At 47.1% G+C, this 19,649-nt stretch overlaps 5 protein-coding genes and 2 long non-coding RNA genes across 7 annotated transcripts; 2 read left to right on the top strand and 5 right to left on the bottom strand.

Annotated features, from left to right (window-relative positions):
* The first annotated feature begins 894 nt into the window (after positions 1–894).
* On the top strand, positions 895–1,951 carry LOC119325895. Its single transcript, XR_005157738.1, has 3 exons — positions 895–1,009; positions 1,579–1,675; positions 1,850–1,951. It is a non-coding gene; the product is annotated as an uncharacterized LOC119325895 (long non-coding RNA).
* LOC119325894 (LOB domain-containing protein 29-like) lies at positions 1,696–2,857 on the bottom strand. The gene is made up of 2 exons (XM_037599616.1): positions 2,327–2,857; positions 1,696–2,188 (listed from the first exon to the last, which is right to left on the bottom strand). Exons 1-2 carry the CDS (start codon positions 2,669–2,671, stop codon positions 1,820–1,822), a joined length of 714 nt encoding a protein of 237 aa, XP_037455513.1. The 5' UTR covers positions 2,672–2,857; the 3' UTR covers positions 1,696–1,819.
* A 3,263-nt stretch (positions 2,858–6,120) lies between these two features.
* Positions 6,121–7,076, bottom strand: LOC119326183. Its single transcript, XM_037599881.1, has 2 exons — positions 6,506–7,076; positions 6,121–6,369 (listed from the first exon to the last, which is right to left on the bottom strand). The coding sequence occupies exons 1-2, from the start codon at positions 6,996–6,998 to the stop codon at positions 6,296–6,298; spliced, it is 567 nt and encodes a 188-aa protein (XP_037455778.1). The 5' UTR covers positions 6,999–7,076; the 3' UTR covers positions 6,121–6,295.
* Positions 6,984–7,586, top strand: LOC119326184. The gene is made up of 3 exons (XR_005157836.1): positions 6,984–7,110; positions 7,263–7,346; positions 7,478–7,586. It is a non-coding gene; the product is annotated as an uncharacterized LOC119326184 (long non-coding RNA).
* Positions 7,587–8,568: 982 nt separating this feature from the next.
* On the bottom strand, positions 8,569–9,337 carry LOC119325739. The gene is made up of 2 exons (XM_037599465.1): positions 8,984–9,337; positions 8,569–8,846 (listed from the first exon to the last, which is right to left on the bottom strand). Exons 1-2 carry the CDS (start codon positions 9,255–9,257, stop codon positions 8,788–8,790), a joined length of 333 nt encoding a protein of 110 aa, XP_037455362.1. The 5' UTR covers positions 9,258–9,337; the 3' UTR covers positions 8,569–8,787.
* A 1,835-nt stretch (positions 9,338–11,172) lies between these two features.
* Positions 11,173–11,948, bottom strand: LOC119325935. The gene is made up of 2 exons (XM_037599658.1): positions 11,579–11,948; positions 11,173–11,437 (listed from the first exon to the last, which is right to left on the bottom strand). Exons 1-2 carry the CDS (start codon positions 11,877–11,879, stop codon positions 11,364–11,366), a joined length of 375 nt encoding a protein of 124 aa, XP_037455555.1. The 5' UTR covers positions 11,880–11,948; the 3' UTR covers positions 11,173–11,363.
* A 5,287-nt stretch (positions 11,949–17,235) lies between these two features.
* Positions 17,236–17,704, bottom strand: LOC119320710. The gene is made up of 2 exons (XM_037594681.1): positions 17,419–17,704; positions 17,236–17,306 (listed from the first exon to the last, which is right to left on the bottom strand). The coding sequence occupies exons 1-2, from the start codon at positions 17,702–17,704 to the stop codon at positions 17,236–17,238; spliced, it is 357 nt and encodes a 118-aa protein (XP_037450578.1).
* Between the last annotated feature and the right edge of the window lie 1,945 nt (positions 17,705–19,649).

Raw genomic sequence — 19,649 nt, 5'->3', positions numbered from 1 at the left:
ACTTCTTAGAACCATCAAGGATCAATCTTTTTCCCTATGTAAAAAATCACAGGAAAATGAGGTAAATTAAAAAGACATATGTGAAAAAACAAAAAGGCTAAAGTTTTTCTATTAAAAAAATTTAACTAAGTTAAAGAAAAAAACGTGGGGAAACCAGATTTTGGTGTGTGAAAAAATAGAATAAAAATAAGGGAAAACCACGAAAGTATAAGTTTTCAAAACGCAAAGAAGAAAAACGAGGAAATTTGAGGGGAAATACAAAAATAACTAATAAATAGGTGAAATCACGAGTGTCAATGGTTTTTGTTGGATGCATTTATTGTGTTCCATGGTTTTCTTGAATTTTGTCGGCAAACTCCAAATCTTTTCCAGAGTATTTATAATTGTTTTTCATTTTACATTCCCTGGAATCATACTAGATAGTATTTGACTGCATAACTTTTAGATATTCATTTTTATATTTTGTTGATGTTTTTGTTCTCATTTTGCCGCGCTTGAAACCGCAACGTGTCACCATAAAAGCAATTGTGTGGAGCTATAGGACAAATGTAGACGATTTTGACACTCAAGGTACCAACTTTGAACGAGTTAGAGTTTCCTTTTATCTTGTCGGTAGTTGAGGAAGTGCAACTCTTATTTTGTTTGCTTTTGGATGAAGGTTGATTAATTAGAAAACAAGTTCAAAGGTTTTTTTTCCTTTCTCAGGGTCAAGGCAGGGGAGACTGGGACAGTCTATTTTTTTTTAAGACCAGGCATCATGGGTCAGAGCTGAGTTGAAATGTACTTGGAAGCCCATTCGACAAAGTAGGCCTTCAAGCTTGGAAGCCCACCCACCCCCCATAGGCACAGAATAGGCCTATACTCCCACGGTGTTCGACCAGTCGGCCGGCCGGTTGAATGCCGCCTCCGGCGATCGCCGGCGTCCGAGCCTCAGATGTCCCCGACCCGTTGGATACGAAATGCCTCGCCTGCCAGCACTATGCAACCCAGCCGCAGTGCAGGCGTGCAGGTCAGCCTACCTCTACTCTGAATCCAAGTACCATCCACCACGAACACAACCTGTTCGACGGAATGCCTCCTAATCCACAAAAACCATGGCCGCCATTTTGCTAATTAGGGAATGCATACCACATATCCTAATGAATTCCATCATAATCCTAGGCTTTTTTTCTGCTTTCTGACTTTGTCACACACCTATGAGCCGCCATTCGGTGGCATGGCCACGGGCAGTTTGGCGTCTGTGTCATGACCCTAACTAGTTATTTAGTTGAGCTCAACAGAATCGCATCTTAACTTCCATTCCACGTATTGGTTTGGAATGTGTGAAATGAACTTGACAGAAGAAGCTTGCTTAGCTCCACCATCATTGTTATGTTTTGCTTTGCTGTTTCCTGTCTTCCCAGTTTCGCATGTTTTCCAGCCCAGTTGATGTTGCTTCTTTTTCGATCCCAAAGATAAGGCACTGTTATGTCATCCCTATCGTTTGGACACGCACACGACAAACTACAATGTTAATTATGATTCTCTAAGCACGAAACTTCTTTCTGGGTTTCACTAAACCAAATGTCTGGCTTGTAGGCATTGGATTAATGATCAAAGGAGAGAAAAATATAGCTTGGCCAAGTCACGACAGCTAAAAAATCATGATGAAGCATTTCAGCATACTTCAACGATGGTTAGCAAAAACCATGTCTTCTACACCCTGCTTGATTCAGCATTTTAGTACAGGCTGCTCATGGAACATTCTAGTTTTGCAGTTACCAAACACATGATGTGACACACCTAGTTGACATATGCAAAGGCAACCGACTAGAGGTCCTCAGTGCCAATAATTCCCATTCTCTTGCAGATATTCTTGGATATCAACAGGAAACATGGTGCTACTGTGGATACCATCATCATTAAACGGGGCTGTATAGTCAGGTGTATATACATGTGAAATGTTGTAATCCTGAGAAGATTGCATGGAATTGCAGGTCATAAGGCCATTTCCAAAGTAGCTCTCACTTTCACTCTTTACAGAGGGGCATAATTCTGCTGGCCGTGGCATCCTGGCTTCCCCTTTCTGGCAAGCCATAACCTCAGCCTTAATACTGTCTTCTTCAGGGCTTGATGCGGAATAAGTATTTGTGTACCCTTGTGGTGCCTGGGCCTTTAATGACTCCAACTGTGCTTGCAGATTCACAGCCTAAGAGAACATCACATGACATCAGTTTTGAGTTATTACTGTCCATGCAATTAGCAGTTCACCAAATGAAATTTGAGAAAGCAATAGAATTGTTGTTGAAGTCAGTGTGAGTGCAGCACTAATGCAGAACTGACTAACCTGCTGCTGCAGAGCAAATATGTGCGCGACGCAACCATAGACAGGATCATGTAGCCTGGCCTGTGCCTCGTAGGAGATGGTGGCTGCAGCCTCTCTGCGGTCGATCGCCGGGAGGCTCGTGAGGAGCTTTGAGACATTGCTGGCACCAAAGACCTTATGGATGGCTCCAAAATGTGCAGCCCCTTGCTCATGGCAGAAGTGTGGGGCGAAGACACACCCATTCACGCACTTCCTCCGAAGGAACTTGCATGCGCCGCATGGAGAGGAAAACCCTGTCATTGCTCCTGCTACCTGATCGATGTTGGTGGTGTATTCTTGTTCCTTGCAGCTTGTGAAGTGAATCATCAATCCTTCCCATTTATAAAGGCTACTCTAGCACTAGCAGTGGGGTACATGCCGGGGTTAGCTTAGTTTGTTGAATAATTAATCAGACACGGTCTCCCTAATGGCCTGCAGATTCCATTATCCAAAAGCCAGGTTCCCAGTTCTATACCAATTTGACATTCCTTTCAGAAGGACTCAAGCGACAAAGGAGGTAACAATAACCCGGCCCATTTGTGGCTTGAGAGACTTTATTTTACTATTGGTTGTTGGATGAGTTTATGAGGTGTTCAACTTCTCCTTTCTTTTTAACATGATGAGTACTACCCTTACGGGCGTCAAAATGTCAACTTCAGGAATCAATCAATGAATTAAAAGGCATTGAGCAAAAGGTTGAGATTGGGGAAAGCTGGTAGAATGAACCAAAGAAAATAACTGCTGTTCAACCTATATGTACTCATTCTCAAGCCCATGTCAAGCCGCTCACCACGTAATGTTGTGAGATGATTATGCGACTACTCTACGTTCATTTAATCTGATGTGTCAAACCGCTGATGATGCGCATAATACTCTGTTAAGCAACCTAAGTATACCCTTCTAACTGTACTTTTCCTCTGTTTTTTTCTGCCTGAGACTTTAATAGTTGTAAGGCAGGTTATTTAATACTTTGATTTTTCTTTTGTATATCAAGAGTGCCCGTTCTTCTTGTTTATTTATTTATATATTTATTGGCAAACTACTTATACCTTTTTTTTCATAGACATTTACCCTGCATCTATGCTATTGGTCCTGGCAAACCAATATCACTTAGAAATGAAGCTAGGTGCCCAGAACTGACCATGTATTATTTTAGTTGTTTACCTTATGCAAGTTTCATTATTTTTCGTTCTTCTTGAGTAGTCATAACCTATAAACTGTACTTCCACCATACTTGGTCACCCAAGTGCATCTTTGCTTCTAAAAGGAATTAATATTAAAACAGTAGAAGTAGCATTCAACAACCACAAAGGTGTTGCTTTCCAGAGTGTAGAAAGGAAAAGATGCGGAGTAGAGTCACAGTCACTAGTTGCTTTTAGTGACTCCCATCTAAGATGCATTGTAGTCTCACTCTGGCATACTACAAAATACAACCAATGATGATGCGTTGTTTCTAATGACATTTTTCGTTTTGATTTTGTATGATTCTACTGATTCGATTGGTTTCATATAATATCATGTCAAAGACATAAACAATCTTGGTTATCTCACATGCTCTATGTACATAGGTTCCCTGAGTTTTCTCCCTGAAGAAGAATAAGATGATTAATTACAGGACTTGGTTCGTACACCCGCTCTCGCAGCTAATTAAGTTCCCCATGCCTCCACCCAACCGAGTGAAGTGGATAGTAGGTCCAGAAAAGTGGAGGCAGCCTTACAGAGCTCAGCTGATTATTGTAAAGTAAGTGTTTTTTGGTTTTTGGTGCCTTTCTTAATAGTGCCATGCTTATGGTATGGTATATGATTAGCTTGCTAATGAATGATTAACACCCACTTAATAGAGAATTTTGGACAAGGCAAAATATATGATTGCATTCCATGCTTTCCAGTTTCCACTGAACTTGGGAGTCCCAGTTGCTAATGGACGGTAGATAAATGCTCTGTTTCATTGCGTACTGATGCAGGTTTAGTTAGTGCAAGTGCAAAACTCTTGCAACCAGGTACACATCCTTGATCTCGAATCCTTCCTGCGTGCACAAATCTACTGTTTGCGTGGATACATTATATTTTTCGACACATACATATGAACAAAAAAAGAGCACTTGCACTTCATTCCACTTTACAAAATGCTTGTTTACCACTTCTTTCAAAGTTGCCGTGTCGCTTCCCGGCAAATAAAATTTGTTCTTATTTGTTTTAGCTAATGACAAATAGTGTTTTCATTGCATTTTTTTTCTCGTCCAATCAATTTCTAAAGGAAAACCATGGGCTCTCAGTGGAATGGGCTGGGATACTGAACAGGGCTGATAAAGTGTCGCTGAGATGGGCCGCTATTGGGATAAGGAGAGTGGTTTTTCAACTCCCGGGTGCCCTTCATGACAGTAAATTAAAAAACAGAAAAAAAAATCTGAAATTTCATGCCATCAAATAAAATTTTGTACGTGCTTGCAAGCTTTCATGCCTAAAAAAACATTTGATGAACTCTACACAATAAAAGGATTTCACTGCTCAGAGTTTTGAGGACTTTTGAGCACTGATTTTGTTTCTCATGTGTAGAGCTCATCGGACGATATTTCTCGACAAAAATGAACAAGCACCTAAAACATGTGAACACGTTTGTTGTCACAAATTTTCTGTTTTTCGTTTTAATTTACTGTTCATGAGGGTGTAGGGAGTAGGATGTAGGGACAACCGGGAGATAGCAGACCTTTCTTATAGTACATATATGTTTGACAGGTGGTATTGCTGCCTCTTCAGTTATCTGAAGTTACATTCGAGTGGCTGAGATGTGTCAAACACACATCATATCTGGCCGGCACCTAGCCGCACCTATCCTGTTATCTTGTTTGCTTCGGTTGTTAGGAGTCCTAGTTAGATAGACTAGGCTGTTGAGGTTTATCTCTAGCTAAGATCTTCCTTTCTCTTCAAGATGTAATCTCCAACAACTTTGTATGCGCTGTACAGGGAGGTGCGCCCCTGCATATATAAACACGTACACGTCGCCCACATCGGGTAAGACGTTTCGGCCATCGCACAAGATGCAGAGAGTAGTTGGTGTAGTTTCTTCCATTTGTATGCTCGCCGTGGAGATGGACCCTCTATACGTACCATGCACGGTCAGCTATGGAGTGCACTTGTAGGAATTAATCAGTTTTTTGCTAAATTCATCAGTCGATTGATCTTGCTAGCACTTTAGTGTGCGCCCATGTTGTATCAGCATTTAGAAACTTAGTTCTGAGTTCTGACCAATGAATGCTGAATGAATCCCATCAGTAGTCTGGCCTGGGAGTTGGGAAGAAGTTCCTGTAAGCTGAACCAAATTGCACCTGCCTTAGCCCTGGTGCTATTTGCTACTGTTTATATACAGGGCCGGGTTTCGGCGCTTTTTTGCCTTCTTTGATGAGAAATAAAATGGCTCGCCTGTTCCTGATGGAAAAAAAAAACGTCGCATTTGCTGTTGCTTCTGAAGAAATGATTTAGTTCTTATCAGGACAGGGATGGGTAAAACAATATTAGCCTTGATTTGCCTCTGTACATCGATTACCGCCTTTGCTTTTAAGTTTCAGTAGCAATACTACTTTGCTTGTGGTATGTTTTTTCCTTGTTTCTCTGAGATGTGGCGAAGGTTTCCACGGCTTGGGTAACATTTGAACTTTAGCTCGTCTATGAGTTAGCTTGAGATGTTTGTTTTCACTTCTTCCTTGCAAATTAAAAAGGCAAATAAATTTTGGTAGTCATGATCGAATCAGGTGTTGGCCAAATCAAATTAACACCGATTAAAATTAATATTGATATGCCTCTGCATTTAATAGTATAGATGACATGACAGACACAGAAACTCATTTTATTGGTAGCTGCCACAATCACAGCAGTTCAACATCGTATATATACGATCCCATGACCGACAAGCTAGCTCTTAAAATCCTTTTCTCCTCTAGAGCAGCTTGGAAGCTAATTATGGGCCTTGTGGCTCCATATCTTCATCTTGTTGCAGTTCTGCATGCAGAGGTCGGCGTCAGCTGCATCTGCAAAATAGCAATGCAAGAACCACAGAAATCATCAGGACAAATGAAGAAATGATTGCTTTCAAAAGTGAAAGAACACACGGATTCAACTCATCAAGAAGAAGAAGAATGTGATCAATGTGGTCTGATGTCTTACCGGCTGGCCCCTCTGAATAGTCGCAGATGTGTATCTTGCAGGCCATCCTGCATGTGGCAGCCGCAGAGCCGACACCGTCGCCGGCCTGGTTGGTGTTGGGGCTGCACTTGTTGGCGCAGAACGGGATGCAGAGCCAGCGCGGCACGCCGGGGCTCCTGCACCCAGGGTAGCAGTCGTTGAAGCACTTGCAGAAGTCGGACACGGCGGACACCTGCTGCCGCTGCCCGGACGGCAGCACGAGGAGGAGCATGATGCACAGGGCGGCAATGGCTGCCGCTCTCTTCTTCACCTCCATCTCTTTCTTCGGGACCAACGAACGATGCTTCTTAAGGATCAATAGGAGAAGGAAGGAAGGGGACTGCTGTTGGTGATTGGTGACTCTGCTAGTCAGTGTGTGTGTTCTTATAGGGGGCGCTGGAGGTCCGAGGGCAAAACTGACATTTGGCCCGGATAATTCGTAAGGTAGCTGAGCATAGTATTTCGCTATTTCCATGGCAAATCAAATGACTATGATTTCGTAGCGCTGCATCACGGCTCGATTGCGTTGCATGTTTCGGCGAATGGGTGGTGGCCAGGTGGAGTGCCCTCTAGTCAGTTTTGCCATGGTATGTATTCATTTTCTGAACATATCAATCACTATATATGAGAATAATCTCGGATCTTAAACTGATTAGATAAGCCCTTCTGAAGATGTTTGTGTTGATGTAGAAAGAAAACCGAATGCAGTTTTTGATACATTGCTGTTTTCATATAACAGTGGAGGCTATCCTATGTTTGGTAATATCTCTTCAGCTGTACAGCTGCGCGTGAGAGGAATCAGATTTCATTGACATGGCAGAAGGTAAAATACTTCCAACCAGTTTACAAGCTTCTGCCTTTTGGATGTAATAATTCCAGTGTAACACAGACAAGCCAGAAAAAATATATATTCTAGTTACATGCGGCAAATTATCTGTTCATTCTTTTACACAGGCAAGCGCCGTCTGAAAACCTTGCAGATGTTACAAACCCTTGTGAATTCATGCCGCAAATCATCTACTGAAGCATCCACTATGCGGAAAATGAGTCTACTTTGGTGCTACACGCAATTGTGTCTATGCTGATAGGCGCAGTTATGGATGCTGTGTCTACCAGTTTAAGATCTGATGTTATTATCATAGTGATTTTTTGCGTGTTATTTTTGGGGGGGTGGGGGGTGGGGTGGTTGAATTTTGTACCTCGATATTTAGAAGCACAGTTCTGACTAATGAATGTTGAATCCCATGAAGTAGTCTGACCTGGGAGTTTGGGAAGAAGCTGCTGCAAGTTGAACTGAATTGTGCCTGCATTAGCCCGGTGCTATTTTCTACTGCATAAATGGCTGGCGATTCAACAAGAGCCGGGTTCCCATGCTACTTTTCCTTCTATTTTGAGATGCTGTGAAGCCATGGATGTTGGATTAGCTGCCCAAATTTTGGATTCTTTTATGAGTTGGCTAACATTTGAAATATTTTATGAGCTAGCTTCTTTTTTTGTGAAGGAGAGCCTTGGCGCAGTGGTAAAGCTGTTGCCTTGTGACCATGAGGTCATGGGTTCAAGTCCTGGAAACAGCCTCTTACAGAAATGTAGGGAAAGGCTGCGTACTATAGACCCAAAGTGGTCGGACCCTTTCCTGGACCCTGCGCAAGCGGGAGCTACATGCACCAGGTTGCCCTTTTAGCTTCTTTTTTTGTGCGTGATTATGAGCTAGCTTCTGAAGAACATAAAATGGCTCACTTGTTCCTGGCAAGAAAAGAAAAATCGAAGGCTCAAATTGCTTCTGAAGAAATGATCTGGTTATTCTTATGAGGACATGGAGAGGCAAACCAAAGGCAAATCCTTATTATCCTTCATTTGCCTCTACACATGATAACTGCCTTTGGTTTTAAGTTTCAGTAGCAATGCCACTTTGTTTCTGGGAGGTGTTATTTTTTCCTCCTTTGCTTCAATGCCACTTTGAATTTTTACTCATCTACGTATGAAATAAGTTGTACGAAAAACAAAGTCGCACACAAAGGAAAAATCATTTGGTTGCTATGATCCAGTCATGGAAATGCCAAATCAACTTTATATTGTGTAGTATATATGCCTTACATATCGAGATACTGATTTTACTGGTTGCTGCTACAATCAGAGAGAGGTTCAACATCATACATATATGGCTACAATCTCATCATACATATATGCCTTACATATCGAGATACTGATTTTATTGGTTGATGCTTTTTTACTTCTCCTGAAACGTAACAGCTTAATTGAGGGCCTTAATTCTGGCTCCATTTCTTGTTGCAGTTCTCCACGCAGACGGCCGCATCAGCTGCATCTGCAAAATCATGAGAACAGAAGAAAAGAAAAGAATCATGAGAACAGAAGCAGAAATGACACTTGTCAGAAGAAAAGGAAACACAGGCTCGACGGAGCAGATGCAATGTGATCAAGATGGTCCGACTGTCGTCTTACCAGCCGGCGCCGCTGACCAGCCGCAGATTTTGATGTCCAGCTTGTTGCAGGCCATCCTGCACATGGCGTCGCCACTGACGGCGGCCTGGTTGGGGCTGCACTTGTTGGTGCAGAACACTTTGCAGAGGAAGCGCGGCACGTTGTCGTTCGTGCACCCGGGGAAGCAGTCGTCGAAGCACTTGCAGAACTTGGACTTGGCGGCCACCTCGCCGGGCAGCAGCACCAGGAGGAGGAGCATGCACAGGGCGGCCGGCCTCGACCTCTTCGCCTCCATCTCCTTCCTCGTGCAAGCTACGGCCTCTTCTTCTTCAGGATCAAGGGAGGAGAGAACTGCTGTGGCGATAGTGTGACTTTGTGTGGCAGTGTGGGTGCTTATATAGGTACCGGAGTTACGAGGGCAATATCGTCATTTGACAAGAGTAGCTTGTAATGTGCTGTAGTATTTTGCTCTTTCTTGGTAAATCAAATGGGCACGATTTCCCTAGCACCGCTCCGGGTTATGCGGCGGCGTGTTTTCGGCGAATGGATGAAGGCCAGGTGGAGTGTGTCCCGTAGCCAGTTTTGCCATGGTACTCATTTTCTCAAAATAGTACTCCCTCCGATCCACTAAAACCACGACACTTATTATGGATCGGAGGGAGTATCACTCACCATGAGACTAGCCTTGGACCTAAAAATGATTAGACAAGGGAATGTTGCTCATCTCTGTTTTGGTAGGCAAGCCACTATGAATCTGCCTGTGTTGATGTAGAAAGGAAACAGAATTCAGTTCTGATACAATGCTGTTTCTATATACCAGTCTGACTGAACAACTGAACATTCAGTACTGCTATCTCCTGGTAAATCAAATGGGCATGATTTCCCTAGCATCGCTGCCGGTTTATGCGGCGGCGTATTTTCAGCGAATGGGTGAAGGCCAGGTGGAGTACGTGTGTCCTCTAGTCAGTTTTGCCATGGTATTCATTCCTGAAGATTGATATCACTGATCACCCACTATGAATATAACCTTGTTGGACCTCAAAAATGATTAGAGACAAGGCAAGGCTGCTCATCTTTGTTTTTGCAGGGAAGCCACTATGAATCTGCCTGTGTCGATGTAGAAAGGAAACAGAATGCAGTTCTGATCCAGTGCTGTTTATATACCAGTCGAGTGAACAACTGTACATTACTCTACTAGTATCTCTTTAGCTGTACAGCTACGCGTGAGAGAGATCATACTTGATTGTCATGACAGCAAGCAAATACTTCCAAGCAGTTTACACGCTTCTGGATGTAATAATTCCGGTGGGGAATATTTGGTGCCAGAGTAAAATTATCGCACTTTCATCTTGACAGGCTAAATTTGTTCAGATAAGTAAATCATGATCACTTACGTATCGTGGCCGTGATTTTTCAGTAGTAGTATGCTTTATTTGTCTTCCAGTATTGTGTAGAACAAACTTAAACGATAGCTCAGGATGACTCCTCCCATCTGACCAGCTAACAGTCTGATTGTGCATGTTCTTCATTTTTTTTTTTGAATTTTCATGTTCTTCATTTTTCAAACGATATTAATGAGTATATGCTGTTCTGGAAATATTCAGTAAATTTGACAGTAGGTGTGTTCTATATACTATATATTAGTGTGTGTGTTTTTCAAAACTGAGTTGTATTTCTGAATTTACAGTTGTAAGTTTATTTAGACATCTCCCTAATGTCTCCTTGTTTAGTCTTGAGCTTTTCTCTTAAATGTCATTGTGTCATGCGCCTTCATTAAATCATATGCTAGCTACTGTCATTGCTTTGCCTATGTTCGATCCTTTATGTCCCTTATTTTGCGTGTTTTTTGTTGTTAACTTTGCATGCACCTCAATATAATATTTAGAAGCACTGTTCTGAATAATGAATGTTGAATCCCATCGGTAGTCTCAGTCCGATGTTAGGAATGTTGGGAAGAAGTTCTTGTGAGTTGAACTGAATTTGCACTTGCCTTAGCCTGGTATTATTTGCTACTGCATATATGGCTGGCGATTCAACAACTAGCTCTAATATATGGTTCCAGTGCTACTTTTCATTCTTTTTTTAAGATGCTATGAAGCCTTGGATGTTGTATCAGTTGCCTAAAATTTTCTCATCTCTGGGTTAAGTTAAGGGGGAAAAGGTGGCACTTTTTCGTCGCAAAAAAGACAAATTTTTTTGGAAATGCCAAATCAAAGCCAATTTACCTTCATATTATGTATATTAATTATGCTTTACATGTCGACATACTCAATTTATTGGTTGCTGCTACAATCACAGCCATTCAACATCATATTTATATATATGTACTGATCCCATGATCGACAAGGTAGCTCTTCAGATCTTCTTCTCTTCTCCTAAAACGGAGCGGTTTGGCGGTTAATCAGTCTGTCTGGGCCATCTGGCTCAGCTTGCTGTTGCAGTTCTGCACGCAGACGTCGGCGTCATCAGCTGCATCTGCAGAAATTGCAGTGCAAGAACAGAAATCATCAGAACAAAAAATGGAACTATTCTTGTCAAAAAGAAAAAAGAACACGCAGATTTTCAACTCATCAAGAAGAAGAAGAAGAATGTGATCAAGATGGTCCGTCGTCTTACCGGTCGGCGCCGCCGCTGAGTGGCCGCAGATCTGTATCTTGCAGGCCATCCTGCAGGTGGCGGCGGCAGAGCCGATGCCGACGCCATAGCCGGGCTGGTTGGTGTCGGGGCTGCACTTGTTGGCGCAGAACACATCGCAGGCGTAGCCCGGCACGTTGTCGTTCACGCACCCGGGGTAGCAGGCGTCGAAGCACTTGCAGAACTCCGACTTGGCGGCCGCCTCTCCGGGCAGCAGCGCCAGGAGGAGGAGCACGCACAGCGCGGCCGTGGTGGCCGCCCCCTTGAGCTTCTTCGCCTCCATCTCCTCCTTCCTCGCGCAAGCTATGGGCTATGGCTTCTTCTTCTTCGGGATCAGGGAGTGGAGACAAGTGCCGTGGTGAGTGTGTGAGAGGCTGTGGCAGTGTGGACTCTTCTTATATGGGCACCGGAGTTCTGTCCAGAGGGCATAACCGTCATTTTACCTGGATGACTCATGATGTATTTTCCGAGCATCGAGCATCGTATTTCGCTGTTTTCGGGAAATTGGGACGGGCGCGATCGATTTTCCCTAGCACCGCCTCCGGGTTATGCGGCGAGTTTCGGTGACATGGTTGATGACCAAGTGGAGAGTGTGTCATTTAGCCAGTTTTTGCCATGGTATTTTGCTATTTCCTAGTAAATAAAATGGGCAAGAGATTTCCCTAGCACCGGTTATGTGGCGGCGTGTTTTCGGCGAATGGATGAAGGCCAGTGGAGTGTGTCCTGTAGCCAGTTTTGCCATGGTACTCATGTTCTGAAGATAATATCACTCACCATGAAACTAACCTTGGACCTAAAAATGATTAGAGACAAGGGAATGCTCCTCATCTCTGTTTTTGCAGGCAAGCCACTATGAAGCTGCCTGTGTTGATGTAGAAAGTTAACACAATGCAGTTCTGATCCAATTCTGTTTATACGAGTGAACATTACTCTACTAGTATATCTTTAATTAGCTGTACAGCTACGCGTGTGAGACAAGACTTCATTGGCAATTTGGCATGACAGAAAATAAATATTTCCAGGCAGTTTACAAGCTTCTGGATGTAATAATTCCAGTGGGGAATATTTGATGCCAGAAAAAAAATGATTTCATTTTCACCTTGGCAGGCTAAATTTGTTTCTGATTAATGAGTATTGTTGCCATGATTTTTTAGTAGTATATAGTTTAAACGATAGCTCAGGATGACTCCTCCCTTCTGACCAGCTAATTCTGATTGTGCATATTCTTCATTTTTATACGATATTAATGAGTATATGCTGTTTCAGGAATATTCAGTAAATTTGACAGTAGTTGTGTTTTATATATCCCTAACTATTTTTGTTTCAAAACTGAGTTGTGTTTCTGATTTTTTTTTTTGAGACTGTGTTTCTGAAATTACAGTTGTAAATTAATCAAAATATCTCCCTAATGGCTCCTTGTTCCGTTTTGAGCTTTCTCTGGGATATCATTGTGTCGTGCGCCTTCATTAAATCATATGGTAGCTACTGTCTACTGCTTTGCCTATATTCCTTTATGCCCCTTGTGCGTGTTTTTTGTTGTTAAATTTGCACCTCAATATTCAGAAGTATATATAGTTCTGACTAATGAATTTTGAATCCCATTAGTAGTCTCAGTCTGAGCTGGGAGTTGGGAAGAGGTTCCAGTGCTACTTTTTCTTCGTTTTTTAGATGCTATGAAGCCTTGGATGTTGTATCAGTTGCAAAAATTTGGAATTCCTCTATGAGTTGGCTAACAATTGAAATATTTTGCGAGCTAGCTTCTAAAGAAAATAAGATGGCTCACTTTTTTTGCCAATAATAAAAGGGAAACGATCCTATTCAACCGGCTGATTTCCACCCCTCCATCTGCCGCCTTTGGTGTTCGCCACGTGCCCCGGTGGTCCCGTCCCACTCCCCACATCCCAACCTTATCCATCCTCTCCACCGAGAATTTTCATCCTCATCTCTTCCTCTCCTCTCTCTCATGTACCCGCTGCCCCCGCACTCAACCAAAGACCCCGCCCCATCAGCCATCTACCACGGCTGCTGATGCTTGCTGCAACTCTGACCTACATGCTCCCAGCCTGCCGCTTCTGCTTATGCATCTATCGTTGCTTCAAGCGCAGTTGATAAGCACAACGGCGGCCCCGCCTCCCGCTCCGCCGTTGTCGCAACATCCGCTAGTGCATCGCAGCTTCGCTGGAGTCGTTTTTGAAACTGAGCTATTGTTTCCCAAATAGAGCTATTGTTTTTTCACGCAAGTGTTCATGATTCAGAGTGGAACAGAGCGTGTTTCAGAAATGTTGAGTATAAGATTATTAGGAAGTATAGGATAAACTAGGATTTGGTCTTGCCTTGTCGTGTACTTCAAGTTGGTCTTTATACTCCTATATATATGCCCATGAGGCTCAAGCAATACAACAACTATTCCATCAAAATCCCTCTCTCCTTTCCAACATGGTATCTATCGCAAGTCGATCCTAAACCCTAGCCGCCGCCGCTTCCGCACCTGCGCGCCGCCCCGGGACGGTTGGCCTCCATGACCGCCGCCGGGGACCGCGCCGCCGTACCTAGGGTTCGTCCGCCGGCCGTGTTGGCCGGCTGCCCTAGAGTCTTTTTTCCCGATCCTTTGATCCGGGTTTTCTTACTCTCGCTGGTCGCTTTGATCGGCGTCTACTTTTTGGTTTTCTGGTCTATGTGATCCGGTTTGCCTCGCCCACCGCCGCCGCCGACCCCGTGCGCCTCTACTCAAACACCGGCGCGATTGGCCGGCTTCTTCACCGATCCGACAGCCTCGCGCGTCGTCCACGCGTCTGCCCGTCGGTCGCCCCGACTCGGCGGCCTTGCGCGTCGTCCGCTCGTCGGCCCGCTGGTCGCCCCGACCTGGCGGCCTCGCGTCATGCGGCGGCCCTTCACCGCCACCGTTCGCGCGACGTCCCGCCCGTCGATCTACGCCGGCCATCACCGCCCTGCTCCGACCGGGACTCCTACATCACCCCGACCCGACGGCCTCGCGCCATGCGGTGGCCAATCATAGCCGCCCCACCGCCCGCCGCCGCCGGCTTCATCTCGGACTCCGTCGCCACCACGCCTCTACCGAGCGGCGTCCCCGACCTCGCGCGCGATCAGCTTGATCACCCGCTCGCCGCCGTGATCCGCCTCATCTACGCCGCGCGACCGACCTGGCCCGTCGGTTGCACGCGCCTCCGCAGGTCCCGTGAAGATCGTCCCCGAGTTCAGCGCGCCTCTCCACCGATCGAGCATCGGGCTGCCGCTGCGTCGCCCCGTCGGGCCGCAGCGCCGCCGCCCCGTGGTTCTTCTCCCGGCTGCACCGACCCGCGTCACCGCTGCGTCGCCCCTTCGGACCGTAGTGCCGCGGCCCGCGGTCCCCCGCCGCCCCGAGGGCGTCCGCTCTAGGCCGTCCCGTGGCTGCATCGACCCTCGCGCCGCCACTGCATCGCCCCGTCGGGCCGTAGCGAGTGTGGCACGCGGTCCACGCCGTCGTCCCGAGGTCGTCCCCGCGGTTGCACCGACTCGCGAATTGCCGTTGTGTCTCCCCTTCGGGCCACAGCGTCACGGTCCGCGGTCCCTGCAGCCGCCCCGAGGTCTTCCCGCCGTCGCCCTGACCTGCCTACCGCAGCTGCGTCACGCCTTCGGGCCGTAGCGCCGCGGTCCGCGGTCCACTCTGTCGTCACCGCGCGTCGACCTCCCGTGGTATGCGCCGCGCCGTCTCCCTTGGCGCGGGAACGCCACCGTCTGCGCCGGTCTTCGTCATGCTGTTGGATTCTACTCGCCTACTTCGAGCACCGCCGCCGCGCTCCTAACTTAGCCGCCGCCGCCGCTGTCAGGCCGCCGCCGCCGCTTTTCTTTGGCCGCCGCCGCCGCTACCCCGTAGCCGCCGCAGCCGCCCGTCCACCTCCTTCTTCTTCATCCAGCACCAGCCCGTCGTCAGCATCGCTGTCATCTACCCCGACCACTTCGTCTACTCCGACCACCGTTGGTGACATTGGCCCCGCGCCGATGGACGCCGCAACCGTCGTCGAGTTCTTCTCTGCTGGCCCTCCGACTACTTCGACATGGCGTACAGCTCGTGCAGGTCCTAGTCTCCGCATGCCCGGTGCTGGCAACACCGCCGTGTGCCTTCGTCCACGACGTGTCCCCAGGCCTGGCAAGCATGGTGCGGCGCTTCGTCAACTTCGTCTTCGTCCGTCTACGCATGCCCGGTGCTGGCAACACCGGTGCGTGCCTTCGTCCACGATGTGTCCCCGGGCTTGGCAAACCCGCCGTGACGCTTCGTCAACACCGTCATCCTTCCGGCGCACCACTACCTCGTCACCACTGCGCCCATGACTAACTCGGCGCCTCCTTGCGCCCGCGGCTCCACAGTGACTTCCTCGACACCGGTCACCCCGACTCGACATCGACCACGACATTCTTCGCACGGCTACCTCGACCATGGATCCACCACACACGCTCTCGGCTACATCGACAAATGGCACAAAGGGCTACCGCCTGCTTGAGCAACCTCGTCGGTTTCCACTCCAGTCACGACTTCTGCGATGCGTCGACCGTTACGACTGTGGGGGGTGTCCGTCGGCTTGCCTTCGGATTCTTCTCCAGTCTTACCGTCTGCGTCGCTACCGTTGTGACTGCGGGGGGATGTTGAGTATAAGATTATTAGGAAGTATAGGATAGACTAGGATTTGGTCCTGCCTTGTCTTGTACTCCAAGTTGGTCTTTGTACTCCTATATATATGCCCACGAGGCTCAAGCAATACAGCAACTATTCCATCAAAATCCCTCTCTCCCTTCCAACAAGAAACAAGAGCTCATCGAAGATTGTTGATAGGATTTGCTAGATGGAGCTTCAGGAAACAAGAGCATTGTTGCAGGAAATCAGAGAAGATCAGATCTTGCAACAAGAGCATTGTTGCAAGAAATGCTTTTGTTGCGAAACCGTACGGGGCGCAGATCTATCGGTGGCCGGGAGCAAGAGTGCTAATGTTTCTGCAACAGAGCAGTTGTTGCGGGAAATAACTAGTGGCCGTGCGGGGCGCGGACAGTAGATCGGGCGGCTAGCAGGTCGGGCATCCAATGGTCGTCGAGACGACGGATAAAATCAGAAAATCAGTCGGCGGACGGGTAGGGTCGCCCATAATAAAATGGCTCACTTGTTTCTGCCAAAAAGTCCAAGCCTAACTTGCTTCTGAAGAAATGATTTCCTTATTCTTAGGAAGACAGGCAAACCAAGGCCAAATAATCAGTATTAGCCTTTGTTATTAAGTTTCAGTAGCAATGCTACTTTGCTTCTATGCCTGTTATCTTTTCTCCTTTCTCTGATCTGTAGCGAAGGCTTCAACATCAATGGCTTGGCTAACATTCGAAAAAAAATTCATCTCTGGGATAAGTTAAGGGGGTGAAGGTCGCACTTTTTCGTCACAAAAGGACAAAAAAAACATTTGAAATACCAAATCAAAGCGAAATTAACTTCATATTATGTATATATATATGCCGGCCTTACATATCGAGACACTCATTTTATTTGTTGCTGCTACAATCGTAGCCACTCAACATCATATATATGTAATGATCCCATGATCGACAAGCTAGCTAGCTCTTCAAATCTTTTTCTCTTCTCCTAAAACGGAGCAGCTTGGAGGTTAATCAGTCTGGGCCATGTGGCTCAGTTTCCTGTTGCAGTTCTGCACGCAGACGGCGGCGTCAGCTGCATCTGCAAATCACAATGCAAGAACAGAAATCATCAGAACAGAAGAAGATTGATCCTTGTCGAAAGAGAAGGAAGAAGAAGAAGAAGAATGGAACAAGATGGTCACCCATCTTACCGGCGGGCGCCGCTGACCAGCCGCAGATGTTGATACTCAGCTTGCTGCAGGCCATCCTGCACATGGCGTCGCCGCGGACGGCAGCCTGGTTGGGGCTGCACTTGTTGGCGCAGAACAGTTGGCAGAGGAAGTGCGGCACCTTTTTGTTCACGCACCCGGGGAAGCAGTCGTCGAAGCACCGGCAGAACTTGGACTTGGCGGCCACCTCCCCGGGCAGCAGCACCAGGAGGAGAAGCACACACAGCGCAGCGGCCATGGGGGCCGGCCTCGACCTCTTCGCCTCCATCTCCTTCCTGGTGCAAGCTATGCGTGGATTGTGAATATTTGCATTGATCGTATGCTGTAGCATATATAGAGTACATGGGCAGTAATATCTCAACGATATCCCCTGTACAAGGAAAGGATCGGGAGATATCTCTAGACTAGGAAACAATAAAACAAAATCCTAGCTGCCTAATGTACGTGCGATAATGATCATGCTCAACACCCCTCGCAGTCGATGCGTCACCGGTGATGCATAGACTAGACTGAAACTCCTCGAAGCTAGACGTCGGTAACCCCTTGGTCATGACAACGCCAAACTGCTGCGCGGTGGGAACGTGCAGGGCGTGGATGCGCCCGAGAGCCACCTGCTCACGCGCGAAGTGTATATCGAGCTCGATGTGCTTCGCGCGGCGATGATGAACGGGGTTGGCGGAGAGGTAGACGGCGTAGACATTGTCACAGTACACAAGTGTATGTGACACGTCATGATGTAGCTCCTGAAGAAGTTGTCGTAACCAGGAGCACTCAACAATGGTGTTGGCCACAACCCTGTACTCTGCCTCGACGTTGGAGCGGGATACCGTAGGTTAGCATTTAGATGACCAAGAGATGAGGGACGGCCCGAGGTAGACGTGGTAGCTGGATGTGGAGCGACGAGTGTCCGGACAGCCAGCCCAGTCGACATCGGAGTAGGCGACCATGTCGGTGGAGGATGATGCCGTCAAGGTGAGCCCTAGAGCCATAGTGTCGAAGATGTACCGAAGAATCCACTACACTAGGTTCCAGTGACTGTCGCATGGAGCATGCATATGTAAGCACACCTGCTGCACCGCACACTGCAAATCCAGTCCGTTGAGAGTCAAGTACTGAAGTGCGCCCATGATAGAGCGATAGAACGGACCATCTTGTGCTGGGGAGCCCTCAAGCGCGGAGAGCTTTGCCTTCGTATCAACAGGAGTGGCCACGGGCTTGTAGTTAAGCATGCCAACGTACTCAAGAAGGTCATGCGCGTACTTCTGTTGATGAAGAAAAAAGCAGTCGGGTGCCAAACAACCTCGATGCTTAGGATGTAGTTTGGCGGACCCAAGTCCTTCATGGCAAACTTGACACTGAGACGAGTAGAGTGAGCTGTCCAAGAAGCTCGGTCGAGGATGTTGTGAACATGATGTCGTCGACATACAGGAGTAGATATGCAGTCGCATGGCCGTGATGGTGCACGGATAGGGAAGCATCAGAGCGAGTAGTTCCGAAGCCCATCTGCTGAAGAAAGGCGGCGATGCGTTGGTACCACGCTCTCGGTGCCTGCTTCAACCCATAGAGAGATCGGGAAAGCAGGCACACGTGATCAGTATGAGCGGCGTTGACGTATCCAGTAGGCTGCTAGCAATAGACATGTTCGGTGAGATAGTCGTGGCGGAACGCGCTGGAGACGTCCAACTGATGTACCGGTCATGCACGGGACACAGCAAGGTGGAGGACTGTGTGAATCATGCGCAGCTTGACAACCACGGCGAAGGTGTCAGTTAAGTCCACTCCAGCACATTGCCGGAAACCACGTACCACCCAACAGGCCTTGTACCGCTCAAGGGTACCATCGGGGCACGTCTTGTGGCGAAACACCCACTTCCCGCTAATGATGTTAGCGTGGCGGGGACGCGGAACGAGCTGCCAAGTGTGGTTGCGTTGCACGCGTCGAACTCCTCTTGTGTAGCGGTGAGCCAGTTAGGGTCGCAAAGTGCGGCTCGAGCCGAGGACGGAACCGGCATGATTTGCCCTAGCACCGCCTCTGGGTTATGCGGCGAGTTTCGGTGAAATGGTTGATGGCCAAGTGGAGAGTGTGTCATTTAGCCAGTTTTTGCCATGGTATTCATTTCTGAAGATAATATCACTCACTGTGAATACAACCTTGTTGGACCTAAAAAATGATTAGAGACAAGGGAATGCTGCTCATCTCTGTTTAAGACTAC

Source organism: Triticum dicoccoides, chromosome 6B (genome assembly GCF_002162155.2).
Source record: "Triticum dicoccoides isolate Atlit2015 ecotype Zavitan chromosome 6B, WEW_v2.0, whole genome shotgun sequence".
Taxonomy (NCBI): domain Eukaryota; kingdom Viridiplantae; phylum Streptophyta; class Magnoliopsida; order Poales; family Poaceae; genus Triticum; species Triticum dicoccoides.
The sequence above is the reverse complement of the archived record's forward strand: the minus strand, read 5'-3'. Positions and strand labels throughout refer to the sequence as shown.

Coding starts and splice junctions, on each gene's coding strand:
- LOC119325894 (XM_037599616.1), bottom strand. CDS start 2,671: ATGATTCACTTCACAAGCTGCAAGGAACAAGAATACACCACCAACATC. Junction 2,189..2,326: donor TATTTGCTCTGCAGCAGCAG/GTTAGTCAGTTC, acceptor ATGTTCTCTTAG/GCTGTGAATCTGCAAGCACA.
- LOC119326183 (XM_037599881.1), bottom strand. CDS start 6,998: ATGGAAATAGCGAAATACTATGCTCAGCTACCTTACGAATTATCCGGG. Junction 6,370..6,505: donor CTATTCAGAGGGGCCAGCCG/GTAAGACATCAG, acceptor GCTATTTTGCAG/ATGCAGCTGACGCCGACCTC.
- LOC119325739 (XM_037599465.1), bottom strand. CDS start 9,257: ATGGAGGCGAAGAGGTCGAGGCCGGCCGCCCTGTGCATGCTCCTCCTC. Junction 8,847..8,983: donor CTGGTCAGCGGCGCCGGCTG/GTAAGACGACAG, acceptor ATGATTTTGCAG/ATGCAGCTGATGCGGCCGTC.
- LOC119325935 (XM_037599658.1), bottom strand. CDS start 11,879: ATGGAGGCGAAGAAGCTCAAGGGGGCGGCCACCACGGCCGCGCTGTGC. Junction 11,438..11,578: donor CTCAGCGGCGGCGCCGACCG/GTAAGACGACGG, acceptor CAATTTCTGCAG/ATGCAGCTGATGACGCCGAC.
- LOC119320710 (XM_037594681.1), bottom strand. CDS start 17,704: ATGGAGGCGAAGAGGTCGAGGCCGGCCCCCATGGCCGCTGCGCTGTGT. Junction 17,307..17,418: donor CTGGTCAGCGGCGCCCGCCG/GTAAGATGGGTG, acceptor TGTGATTTGCAG/ATGCAGCTGACGCCGCCGTC.